At 36.8% G+C, this 12,991-nt stretch overlaps 1 protein-coding gene and 1 long non-coding RNA gene across 4 annotated transcripts; both read right to left on the bottom strand.

The window, feature by feature from the left end:
- Positions 1-1,734: 1,734 nt before the first annotated feature.
- LOC125580814 lies at positions 1,735-3,843 on the bottom strand. 3 transcript variants are annotated; one of them, XR_007318588.1, is made up of 7 exons: positions 3,768-3,833; positions 3,586-3,706; positions 3,430-3,489; positions 2,896-3,368; positions 2,736-2,800; positions 2,167-2,632; positions 1,735-2,090 (listed from the first exon to the last, which is right to left on the bottom strand). XR_007318588.1 is itself a non-coding variant. In XM_048745992.1 (7 exons), the coding sequence occupies exons 4-7, from the start codon at positions 3,036-3,038 to the stop codon at positions 1,867-1,869; spliced, it is 918 nt and encodes a 305-aa protein (XP_048601949.1). In that variant the 5' UTR covers positions 3,039-3,368; positions 3,430-3,489; positions 3,586-3,706; positions 3,768-3,843; the 3' UTR covers positions 1,735-1,866. The 3 variants fall into 3 exon arrangements, 2 of the variants coding, with proteins under 2 accessions (XP_048601949.1, XP_048601950.1); XM_048745992.1 differs by having other exon boundaries at positions 2,716-2,800; positions 3,768-3,843; XM_048745993.1 differs by having other exon boundaries at positions 2,731-2,800.
- Positions 3,844-3,849: 6 nt separating this feature from the next.
- LOC125580815 lies at positions 3,850-5,412 on the bottom strand. The gene is made up of 3 exons (XR_007318589.1): positions 4,891-5,412; positions 4,272-4,385; positions 3,850-4,033 (listed from the first exon to the last, which is right to left on the bottom strand). It is a non-coding gene; the product is annotated as an uncharacterized LOC125580815 (long non-coding RNA).
- Between the last annotated feature and the right edge of the window lie 7,579 nt (positions 5,413-12,991).

The raw sequence follows: 12,991 nt of genomic DNA on the forward strand, positions 1-12,991 counted from the left end.
AATATAAACCGTATCAAAGAAGCCCTAAACACTACACATAAATTAAAAACCCTAATCCAAGTGAAACCACAGAACCTCCATAACTCAACCGATACTGAAAAATATCAGGCATGTGAATTTATATTCTACATGACTCACATGGAATAAGCAACTTTATATTGCCAAGTACCCATGGCAAAGCCAATCTTGTAGAGACTCAAAACGTAGTTTAATATGGGTATGGCTTCATGTAAGTTGGTAATTCTGGCCCCAAATGGTAACACCAGTCTACCATAATTCAAACCAAGTGAAGTAATCACTATACCCAAAGAGGGGAATATAAACCCAAACCCTAAAATATTAACCCAATCGAAAGTGGGAACTCGCAAGCATATACTTTTCTATTCTACATGACACATATGAAATGAAGATCTTTAAATTGCCATGTATTTTTGATATGAGTACGATGACTTCGTGAAAGATGGTAACTGTGGCCCCAGATGTATTAAGAAAATATTAATTAGAAGTACTAATTGTGTAAACCACATTATGTGATACTAAACCGGACAATACGTAAGACGATTGTACTTAAGTTGATTTCCATTCCACACATTCTAGATGAAATATAAACAAAATACATCCTTCACACCTTAAACATGTTTTATAGTAGATGACGTGTGCGGATGGGATTATGGTAACGTATTCGCTGGAGTAAATGGCCACTAGCTGTTTACAGCTGAAATAGTATGAATAATTGTTCCGTATAGTATGGAAACTAATTATAGTTTGGAATTAACGTTGCAGAAATCTGGTCAAAGTTCATCAAACCGGCGATGCAAACGTTGTGGCCGCTCTGGTCACAACAGGGTTTCTTGCCGCCACGCTATATAAAAAAGTAAGCTAAAGGAGATGGCATCAGAAGGCAGTTCGAAGCACTTTTTTGGGAACCGGGTGAAATAAGGGTAAGCCATTGTCAGCTAAGATATGGCAGGTCTAGTAGCTTGAACGGGGAGATAATGCATTTTGTTGCTAAATACAAACATATATGCAGATATGACATATATGGGTGTATTTTCAATGTATATAGTATGGCATATGTAACCCATGTAATCCCAAGCAATGTGATTGTTGTACAGAACACCCAATGACCTTCTCTTTTGTGTAAATGAAATGATGCCTATCTTACCTTACTTCTGACATGAGTAGACTATACCATTCCATATATCATGAATCCATTCCATATAAATAGTCTACATATATTATTCAATGTCAAGTACGGGTAGAGTTAGAATCTGTTATGTAGGGGGTAAAATCTCTAACCTAGGAAGCAACCATAACTTTATGCTTATAAATGTAACATATAGTAGCACTGAGCCTAAACTATAAATTTTCTTACAACACTATTCCATCTATTACAACAACAATATAATATCACCTTCTTAGTTAAAGAGAAAGACACCAAAGGCTGACAGGCGAGAAAGACAATCCCAAAAGTGCGCACCCCAATACTGAACTATTAAATGGCAACTATGGTAGAACTATGGTAGGCGTTAGAATCTTTTATTCATGAGGCAATTAGGCAAACATGGGGAACATTAAATTGAGGTGTTGAAACGTATTTCATGAAAATGATGCCAAACCATTCGGATATGTAAAGTACTGCCCATAATGGAGAAGGTATAATATCCAGTTGTTTGCTGCTAATAGAGCCAAGTGGAACAGGGGTGTACATAACATCGACTGAGTAGAATGGAATAACAAGAGATAGAATAGTTACTTAGTTAATGAAATAGTTTTCCAGTCAAACAAGCTACCACCGAAACTGAAACAAGAGTGGATAAGTGGAGTCGAATAAAGATACATAACAAGGCCGTTAAGTAATAAGACTTATGTAGCTAAAACGAGAAAGAAAATGTGACAACAGACACATAAAGCAGACATGGCAAGATACTCAGCAGGAGGAACTGATCCGGGCTGACACATTTGCAGTGTTTCAATGGCGTAATTCTCTGCAGCAGTCCGCACATGTTCTTCATTGAAGTACACACTATTCAATTCTTTGCCTATAGCATGCAATTCTAAAAACATAAGGGCCACCACCGACGAACAACCTACGCAAGCCAACAACGTTAGTCCCTCCATCACTGTTAAATATTACAACATAAAAGAGAAAACTTCGAATGTAACCTGGATGCTCCACAAGACAAGGAATCTCCAACCGAGACATAGTCAGGGGCGCGTAATGGAGTTGTTGCGCATTGTCAGTCATACAGTAACAGCCGATTAGGTGCGGTAGCATAATGGAGATTGGTGTTATGACAGAAGTGAGAGCAAACACAGATGGACAAGCGGAGTTACCTTCGACAACATACATCGACCACATATTCAAATCAACAATAATGCCAACCCAATGGCCGTCTCCTACTACCACCGGAATGTAGAGGATATCAACATGCGTAAACCATTGCGGACGGTGGATAAACTGTTCCCTCAAAGATGGGGAAAACGAGAATGAATCCTTAGATGGACATGCATTAAAGTCGGGGAAGTTACGAAGGAGCTCAGAAAAGAATGCAGAGTCGAGAAAGTCAAATCTACACGATGGAAGCCCTTCCCTGCGCTTGCGGATGTAAGCAACCACACGGTCAATCGCCTATCACCATACAAAATTATAGGATTATCAACTGAATTAGAGAGGTTGTAAACGAACATAAGCAAATTGTAAAATGTGAAGACCTCCTGAGAAACCACCCTACTGCACTCGAAAACAGTCATCAAAGTGTCCATTTGGAAGGCATCAGCTTCAGTAGCGGGGAGATTCCTGCACAGTAAGAGGAACACATCATTAGTACGCTTAAATTGTTGAAACAACTAAGGACAGTAATATATAAGTACGAGGGGATACATAGAACTTACTTAGCATTTTGAATTGCCCGCAGGAATGCAGCGCGTCTAGTAGGAGTTGGTGGGAGCAATGGTGTAAAACCCCCAACAAATCTAGTTGTTTCCGTTATCGGAATAGTTGACTTCACAGCGGATACCGCCTCCTTCTCCTTCATTGCACGACGAGGTCTTTTGAGGGCTTCTTGCTTACGGGGGCCTTCGGTAGTCTTCTTGCTTACGGGGTCTTTACGAGGTGCTTATGTGGGCGTGTATCTGTCGGGACTATTACGCAGCCGTTTGCTGTAGCGTTGGAAGCCGTCTGGTTGCCCTACGTTTGTTGGCTTCACGCCACGCCCAGCCTAATATAGGTAAAAATGCGGTAGCCCCTATATATGTACTAGGCTAAAATAAGACGACATGAATAGGTAGACCTTTTTTAATTTCGCCGTTTTCTTTTTTGTTACGACTTCCTCCGCTTTCGCATCTTCCGACCCACCAATAGTGTCCTACAGTGTAAATACCTTAGCCATAGCAGGTGGGAAAAGCACATGTTGTATAATTGTTTACCTCTCCGGCTTGTAGCATGGGATCAATAATAGATGACGAAGGAGGTTCCTGTGGCATAGACTGTAAAACATATAGTAACTGTAAGCACATAGTTATACCGCTTGTCTACTAAGAGGGGATGTGAATAGAGGCAGTAAGGTGGCGTGTATATGAAACCTCTTCTCCAACCCAGACAAACTGTCTTCTACAAGGTTAGGTGTGTCCATGGGGGAGAGACTTTGGATACTGGGGATGTAACTTCACATGTATTGACCTCAATAGCATCCGCCTCAGTTGCCTAAAAAGGTATATAAATTAACACAAATAGCATGGAGTGTGACATATAAACACAACTATACCTCTCCAACAAGAGGCTTATCTCCAGAAGCGGATGAGAACGCAGTTTGGAATGAAGGTTCTTGGGAAACAGAACACATGCGAGGGAGATACACATAAGTATGCATAAGACCATACCATTTCACCTATAATAAATCAAGTTCTTTGAGATCACCTGATGAAGATCTGAGGGCGAAACACTTGGTTGGAACAGGATAGTTTTGGCAACGGAACCGGGGTCTGCTTCAGTGCTTGTGTCTGAGACATTTGATTCAACTTGGTGTGGTGCCTGCAAAGGAGAAAGTAGACAGTCCAAACAAGTTTAGTAACTTGTGTAATGTCACAGTAATCAAATGGCACGGCAAATGTAAATTGATTCTACATGGAATAGAATCCTAACGAAATGGAACGGTATAGATATTCCATTTCAAAGAAATGGAATACGAGTGGAATAAAACATGAGCGGAATGGAACATGAGTGGAAATGACCATGAGCGAAATGGAACACACGAACTGGGAGATCTAACCTCGGTAACAACAGAGGAATCAACATGAGGTTGGGTGGAAGTAGCTTCCACCTGGGGCAAAGCACCACCCAAAAATGCAGAGACTCCACCAACGGCTGGAATGGAGGAATATGCCTGTAAAAGACAAGAAAATATGCTGGTCAACTTAGTTTGGGTGTGAACATGAACCATGATGTATACAGTCAACTAGAAAATACCATAGTATATATGTTATTCCATATATCAATTCCACTTCATATGGTATAGACATAGTATATGCCATATCATATACGAACAAATGAACAACCTCGTCTCTACACTTCTTATTCCATCCAACAATTCTACTTCATATGGTAATGATCTAATATAAACCATTCCATATACAGTCCAAGAACCAAGTTCATACATATTATCTCTCGGTGAAAAATTCAAAATTAAAATTTACTAAAGACTGAAAACATCACAGGAAACGACAACACTCTATAATTAGTAGACCCCAATTGACCTACCAGATCCGACATGCAACGGCTACGGTATTGTAGATTCAACAGTTATATGACACTATTTCCGAATATAGACAAAATAGCAAAGACCATACCATCAGATGAAGAGAAGCGAAGGTTAAAACACGAGAACATACCGTCGGTGAAGAGATCCGAGAGATATGGACTGCGTGAAGTCGAGAAGGCACCGGGGTTGGTAGGCGCGGTACAAGGTTAACGCCGTCGATTGTGCCCCGATTTCAGAAGCGGAGTAGAGAAGGAAGTTTTGATTGTGCCCTGATTTCAGAAGCTGAGTAGAGAAGGAAGTTTAAAACGACGAAGGAGATGTCAAAAATCACAGAGAAGCAAGCGGAGGCGAGGCGGTTGCGAGGCAATTACTCCACTCGGTGCCGGAGACCTTTCACCTTCGACGAAGTTACCAAGATAAATAAAATTGAATATTTGAAAGGAGATAAGCCACGATTTACTTTTTACCAATAATAATTAAGTTTTTTATTTAATTTTCTCTTCAGGTTTCACCGGTTGATATAAAGGGCAACACAGTTTTAATATGTAAAAGAGACGCTGTGTAAAGATCCGTTAGGAAAATTGGTTAGAGCGTGAATTAGAAGTTTTTGTTTGGTTATAGACCCCAATTTCCCTATAATAAATAGGAGCAAAATTATAAAAATGAAGTTTCAACAAAAAAAAAAAAAAAAAAAAATGGTGACAAAATAATTTTGAAAGATAATTGTTGGTGACGCAACAATTTTGAAAGATAAGTGCAGTGAGATGAATGATGACTAATCTATAACTCCCATTCAACGTCTGCCAACACTTCTCAACTTACCCATGAATAGTAAAGCCACGACCAAACCCTCGATTCTCTCTCTATCACCCTCCCAGCCCGATTTTATCAGGGTTAACATGATTTTTTTTTTTTTTTGTAAAAAAGGGTTAACATGATTTTCATAAACGATTATGTGATCTGTTTTGTTTTTCGGGTCAAGGTCGGATTAATAATTGGATTTTTGTCTAGGGTTAACGTGATTTTTTTAACACGCTTTTATTAGTAAATCACAACTACCAAAACTAAGCCAAATTGTGGAATTAAATCAGAAAATAGTTTAGTGTTATGATCTGATTTGTGAATGCCATAACGAATAGACATATTTCATTTCTACTTAGACAGTTTCTTTTTCTTTGAATGCTTAAGATTTTCTTTTCCTAATCACTTTACGATTTGTATACTTTTCATTTATCTATGACGGTCTATTGTAATTCTCTATATATATAAAAGGCTCCATAATTATGAGATATAGACAATTTCTTTCTCCCATTAATTTATAACACGTTATCAGCACGATTGATCTCTAAAGCCCTAAGCTAAAATATCGACCATAAACCCTAAATCTCTCTCCATTGCTAAAACCCTAATCTCTATCGATCACCTCTCTTTGATCATGACCTTGATCTGTATTCGACCACTGATCTCAACAAGATCGATATGTGGACTGATCTCTGCAAGTTTCAGTATGCCTCAACTATTCCAGATTGTACGATCAGCCTGTTCCAGTCCGTGATCAAACTGTTCCAGATCTACGAGTTCTTTGACTGCAAGTACCACCTCGCGTACCAACGATCCCGATCAGCTCAACCTAAGCTAACTCGCGGACTGCAAGGAAACAGTTTGGACCAGTCCGCGTAAGGTTCCAGTTTGTACCAGTCCACGTAAGCTCATTCTCTTGGTGGTCCATTCAACCCATCAAAGGTTTATGGTATACCCAAACTCTAAGAACCCATAATCGAATGAAATAATGTTCAAAGTGAAACCCTAAAATCTGTAAACCCTAAATTACGTGTGCATGGATTGATTTATTTGATTGATTGAATGTTTCTTTGAGGTTTAAATCCGTGTGAGTTAGGATTGATAGTTTTTATAACCTGATTGAATGATTTGAGATTTAATATTGTATGTTAGAATCTGTTATAATATAAACCCTAATTCGAATTGAAAAACCCTAAAATAGAATCCGTGTATTGCATAATCCGAATTGAATGTTTTGAGGTTTCATATTATACTAGGTTAATATTTTCATGATATAATCAACTGTTCTGAGGTTTAAGATTATTTGCTAGAAGCTGATTAATTGATAAAACCCTAATTTCGAATTGAAACCCTAAACCCTAATTTGCGTATTCCTAAAATCAGATTGCTTAATTCCATCTTGCTAATATCAGCCTTGAAACTGATAAATATCAGCATTAAAACTGATTAATAAAATTGATAGGATCAGCCTTGAAACTGATTGTTTTGGTTTTTCATGATTGAAACCCTATTTTTGGATCGAAACCCTAAATTGTGTAATGCTTGAATCCGTTTGATTATTTTTTATTATTGATCTAATTGCTAGTCTTGATAAAACCTAATTGAACCTGATTGTTCGTCCAGCTAAATCTCATACCTGAAACTCTGATTATTTAATTGCTAAACCTTGATTGAATGTTTTACTATTACCCTTGCACATATAGAATCCGATTGCATCATATATCACTTTGGCCGTGTGGCCTTATTGCATTATATCACCTTTGGCCGTGTGGCTTGTTTGCTTATTAGAAATGTATTGACTTGATAGCATGTCTTGTTTATGGCCGTATGTTAAATATTTTATGAGATCTAAAATTGATTGATATATGATTTGAGATGTCGAAAATCAACTTGGATTTTGCTGCCGTAAATCTCTCAGGAGATAATTATTTGAAATGGACACTGAATACTGAGTTTATCCTAAAGTCAAAGGACTTGGTGAATGAATCACAAAAGGCGATAATGCCAAATGAGAAAGATTGATACATGACAATATTAAGTATTAGCCATCATCTTATTAAGAGTCTCAAAGACCAGTATCTGACTATAGAGAATCCTCCAGACCTTTGGACAGAGTTAAAAAATCGAGATATGATCACCAAAGAACGGTGTTATTACCAAAGGCCCTATTTGATTGGAGGAATCCCAGAATCCAGGACTATAAGTCTGTGGATGAGTCTATTGCTAGTTGGGCAAAATAATGGATTACTGACGAGAAACAGTGAATTGAGACCTCCTGGATTAAACCCATTACCTGATACCAATAAGGCCGCAGGAGAAAAAAAGGTAACCACGTCCAGAATGATAGACCACACGGTCATAGCCGTGGAAGGTGGAAAGGACATGGCCATGGCCACTATAACACATTTGGCCGTGGGAATCACTATGGCAGAGGCCGTGGGTATCAACCCATTTTGAGCCATGGTCAAGGTATTAGCCGTGGTATATCCTTTAAACCACAAAGCTCGACCAAACCAGCGTGCCATAGATGTGTAAAGGGGAATCATTGGGCTAAGATATGAAGGACTCCCAAACATTTATATGACCTCTATCAAAGAGAGTCTGAAAGGAAAAAATCCTGAAACCCACTTGGTCTATAAAGATGGTGAAAATAATTTTGAACATGATCAAGATGATCTTATGGAAGACTTATGATTGCCTAAAAGAATCAAGTTGATAATCTGATTTCGACATCAAACTTGTGTGATTGTTTTGCTTGTATGCTTTCTCTGATTTTTATCTCCTTGAATTTATTTTTATTACATTGTCTGCTTAGATTAAATGAATGAATGATTTTCTATATGAGTACACTGAAAAATGTCAATATAAGTACTAAAGTAGGTATCGCCAGTCTGAAAGAAGAATATGGCTAGGCTAATATATTATTGCCTAGGGTATGCATCTAGAAATCAGTGATGCCTTATATTCACTCAGCTCTAAGAGAAAGAGCAGCCTATTGAGTTCTAAAGATATAAGAATGAATGGTTTCCATATATTGAAACAATGGGCGAAGGAAACAAAGAGCTCCTTCAGATATATGTATAAAATCTTCCGAGGCCATAATAAGTCCTAAAGACTATACATGCATTCTCTACTGACCTAGACTATGCATAGATCAGTATGATTAAGGCTAAAAGCCTGCAAAAATATACACTTTATGGCACGACCGGATTGGCCATCCTGGTCCAAACATAATGCAAAAATTGATATTCAAAAGGCACACATTAAAAGATAAGAAAAGTTACCCTAAAGAATCTCACGTGTGTAGCATGTACACAAGGGAAACTCATTAGGCCATCACCAGTAAAACGGCTACGAGCCCCTTTTTCATAATAAAGACTATATGTCTAGATAATACTGGTGAATACATGTCCCAAGCGTTTAAATGATTATGGCATGTCCATGGGGGTAAGTGTGGAAAATTCTGTGATACATGTCCATACCAAGAACTGCTTGGCTGAAATCTTTTAAAACGCAAATAGCTGATTGATAGACCATAACTTATGAGGTCAAAACTCTCATTCACAGCTTGGGTCACACGAAATTTACATGCACCTAAGTTAATACGCATCAGGCCATTTAGTGAGCATAGATATCCCCTATCACAATTATTAACGGGTCAAGAGCCAGACATACCCCATCATAAAACATTTGGATGTTCTGTCTATGTACAAATTGCTCCACCACAGAAAACTAAGATGGGACCTCAAAAGGAGAATGGAGATATATGTTGGATATGATTCTCCCACGATAATAAAGTACTTTGAGCCAACTATGGGTGATTATATTTGAGGTCAGGTGCACGGATTATTTTAAGACCAGGAGGAGAAAATAATAAAGCTGGTAAAAGAATGGGAAAAGAAATAGAATGGAATCAACCATCAATGTCTTGGCAAGATCCTCGGACTAAAGAATGTGAAATATACATCCAAAGATTATACATTTACAAAGCTAGCTAATCAAATGCCAGACACATTTTCTGACCCGAAAAAGAATGACTAAGTCATATATAAACCAGCTTGTAAAGCACCAACGAATTTGATGTTCAAGAAGAGACACAGTCAAGTTGCTACAGAGTCTAGACAACGTATGAAATGTGGTAGACCAATAGGTTCCAAAAGATAAGAATCATCGGAAACAAAAGAAAGGTGCAGAGAATGATAATCAAAATCCATATCCGAGGTTACTAAGGAAACCATCCCAGACATGGAGATAAGACCGGCCGGCTCTAAGGTACAGGTACCAAACAATGTAGCTTGGGACGCCAAGCTGCAAAGTATTAAAGGTCCTGCTAATAATGAATCTCAATCGATTATATCATGTCTGGAACATAATGGAACCAATAAAGAATGTCGACATAAGATGATTTATTTGCATACAAGGTAGCACTTGAATTTATGAATATAAACGAGGATCATGAACCCACGTCAATATAAGAGTGCGCACTCGTAGAACATATTGGATTGAATGGAAACGTGGGGTTAAATAGTTTAAAGAAGAAAGGCGTATTTGGCCATATGATTAAGACGCCATATGATGTTAAAACCAGTGGATATAAATGGGTCTTGTGAGGAATAGAAAGCGTGAGATGTAAAGCTGATGTTGCACAAGGATTCTCACAAAGACCAGTAATAGATTATCATGAGACATACTCCCATGTGGTGGATGCAACTACTTTTAGATTTCTCATACGTCTGGCTATATAAGAGAGAAAATTATACTTGCAACAAATTGATATAGTGACTGCATATTTTTATGGTCCACTGGATAATGAAAGTACTAGAGGGTATTGAGCTGAAAATACATCAAGTTCTCGAGAACAATATTGATAATCACCAAAGTATATGATCTGAATATCCGAGGAACCTCTAGATACGATTTTCTAAACAGTTGAATATCTCAAGAAAGAGTTTGAGATGAAAGATCTTGGAAAACAAAGTTTTGTTTGGGATTACAGCTTGAGTACATTAACAATGAAATCCTTGTGCATCAAATAGTATATACAGAAAATGATACTCAAGAGATTTAATATGGACCAGTCTCACCCATTATCTAGTACATGGGCGTGAGATCACTTGTTTTGGACACTGATCCATTCAATCCAAATGTGGATAATAAAGAAGTCCATTTAGTCCTGAGATGGACGATGCAGAAGTCTTGTTTTAGACACTGATCTGTTTGGTCCATAAGAAGGACGATGAAGAAGTTCTTGGTCCCGAAATGCCATATCTCAGTGCCATAGGAGTTTTGATGTATCTGGCAAGCTACACTAGGCTAGATACATGTTTTGCCATGTATTTACCATCTAAACTTAGCTCATATCTGACCTAAAGGCACTGGGATGGGATTAGACATATATTTTGATTTGTTTTATATTAACCAGCCCAAAGAATGGTTAATTGGTTTTGTTGATACAGGTTATCTATCAGATCTCAGACAGGTTATGAAACAAACCATCGCAGCAACATTAGCCAAGAAATTCGTGAGTATATTTGGCCGCAGGGTTGGAGGTCCATAACTCAATATGTTCGATCAGATTGTGGCCGATGGTAAAGAAAGACCAACTATCATGGGGTAAGCCGTAGGCGCGTGTAGTCAAGGTCCATTCGATCAGAGTATAGGATGATCGACGGCTAAGTAACATATTCTACCTAAGTTTTCTTCACCAACGAGTTCTAGAAGACGAGAGGGGTCCAAGTACTTCATGTTCATTCAAGTGACAGTTCAGAAGATCTATTCATCAAGTTACTTCCAACATCAACCTTTCAGTGAAGTTCAAATCACGGGGAGTAATACGTGTTGTACTCTTTTTCCTTATCAATGGTTTTGTCCCACTGGGTTTTCCTGGAAAGGTTTTGATGAGACAACATCCAAAGCGTATTTCGAGCTCTTATGGTTATAACATTCAAGGGGGAGTGTTATGAACCGATTTGTGAATGTCATAACCAAATAGACATATTTTCTTTCTACGTAGACAGTTTCATTTTCTTTGTATGTCTAGGATTTTCTTTTCCTAATCACTTTAGGATTTGTATACTTTCCATTTATCTATGACGGTCTATTGTAATTCCTTATATATATAAAGGGCTCCATAATTATGACATATAAACAATCTCTTTCTCCCATTTATTTATAACATTTAGGGGGTTTTGAAAGAGGTATGAAAAAAATACAATTTTAAGATTTTGATGATTGGTTGGAATGTAGTTTAAAATTTTGTGCAGCACAAAGTACAATTTTGTCCGTATAACTTTCTCAGAGATGTAACTGTTGTAGCTGTATAATAAAATATTATTTTAGTAAGTAGGGATTTTATAGCCAAATTTTATTTTTATGGTTGCAATTTTTTAAAAATAACTTATATCATAATTGACAATTTTAAAGATTATTGATAGGACTACGTACAATGGAGTAGTTGAAACTCTTATTCGACAATTGAAATCATTGTAAAAGATAGCTGAATTTTTTTAAATGCATATTTGGATTAAACGGAGTTGAAAAATTCAATTAGACACATGTCATTTTCAAAATGTTTTTGATATTTTTATTTTTTTCATAATTACTGAAATCAGTAATCTGATTATTAATTAAATAATTGGTTTTTGATATTTTTATTTTTTAAATAGAGCGTAAAAGTTGAATGTATGTTGAATGATGATTTAGGAGAAAAAAAAAAGATAACCTGGAAAGTTAAAAACTTGAAATACAAAAAAAGTGTTGAATGTTGTAACGGTACATAGTCTGATAGTTAAAGCTAGAAAATAACTACAGTTAATAACTTTGTGTGTTCATATACAATAAATGTTATTTCACTCATATTTTTGGCATCCATCTTAATTTCACTCTTTTTGGCATCTATCTTAGTTTTATTTATTGTATCAATAAATGTTAGTTTCGTTTGCATCCAAAACTTGTGAGGACTCCAAACGTGATAGTTGAGTTTTTCTATGTAACTGCTTGTAAATTTATTATTTTATTATGAACATTAACATTAGGGGTTTTAAATTAATCTATAGTTTCTTATGAATTTGAAATTTCGGAATATGTTTATTTTCTTCTAGATAATCAAATTATGTCTATAAACATCGATTCTATTAGGATAACCAATACCATTGCTCAATATTTCAAATCTGAACATGTTATATTCAAAAAGATTTTTTTTTCTTTTGTTATTACTGATTATTTACAAAAAAATATGAGAAGATGATATTTAAAAATTGCGAGCTTACTAAAAAAATCATTGACCAAAAAGTAAGTCTCTGCCGAATTAACTAGAACCCGTTGGGTCAATTTTTACGTTTTAGTCAAAGGTCTTAAATTAAAAACCATAACTTTTGTTTCTTTCTCAGCCTCCTCGACCTTGTACCCGTATAAAACGTTTATCTATCCTC

The sequence above is a fragment of the Brassica napus genome, chromosome C1 (genome assembly GCF_020379485.1).
Source record: "Brassica napus cultivar Da-Ae chromosome C1, Da-Ae, whole genome shotgun sequence".
NCBI classification, from domain to species: domain Eukaryota; kingdom Viridiplantae; phylum Streptophyta; class Magnoliopsida; order Brassicales; family Brassicaceae; genus Brassica; species Brassica napus.

Coding starts and splice junctions, on each gene's coding strand:
- LOC125580814 (XM_048745992.1), bottom strand. CDS start 3,038: ATGAAGGAGAAGGAGGCGGTATCCGCTGTGAAGTCAACTATTCCGATA. Junction 2,801..2,895: donor CGGGCAATTCAAAATGCTAA/GTAAGTTCTATG, acceptor CTTACTGTGCAG/GAATCTCCCCGCTACTGAAG. Junction 2,633..2,715: donor GTAGGGTGGTTTCTCAGGAG/GTCTTCACATTT, acceptor GTATGGTGATAG/GCGATTGACCGTGTGGTTGC.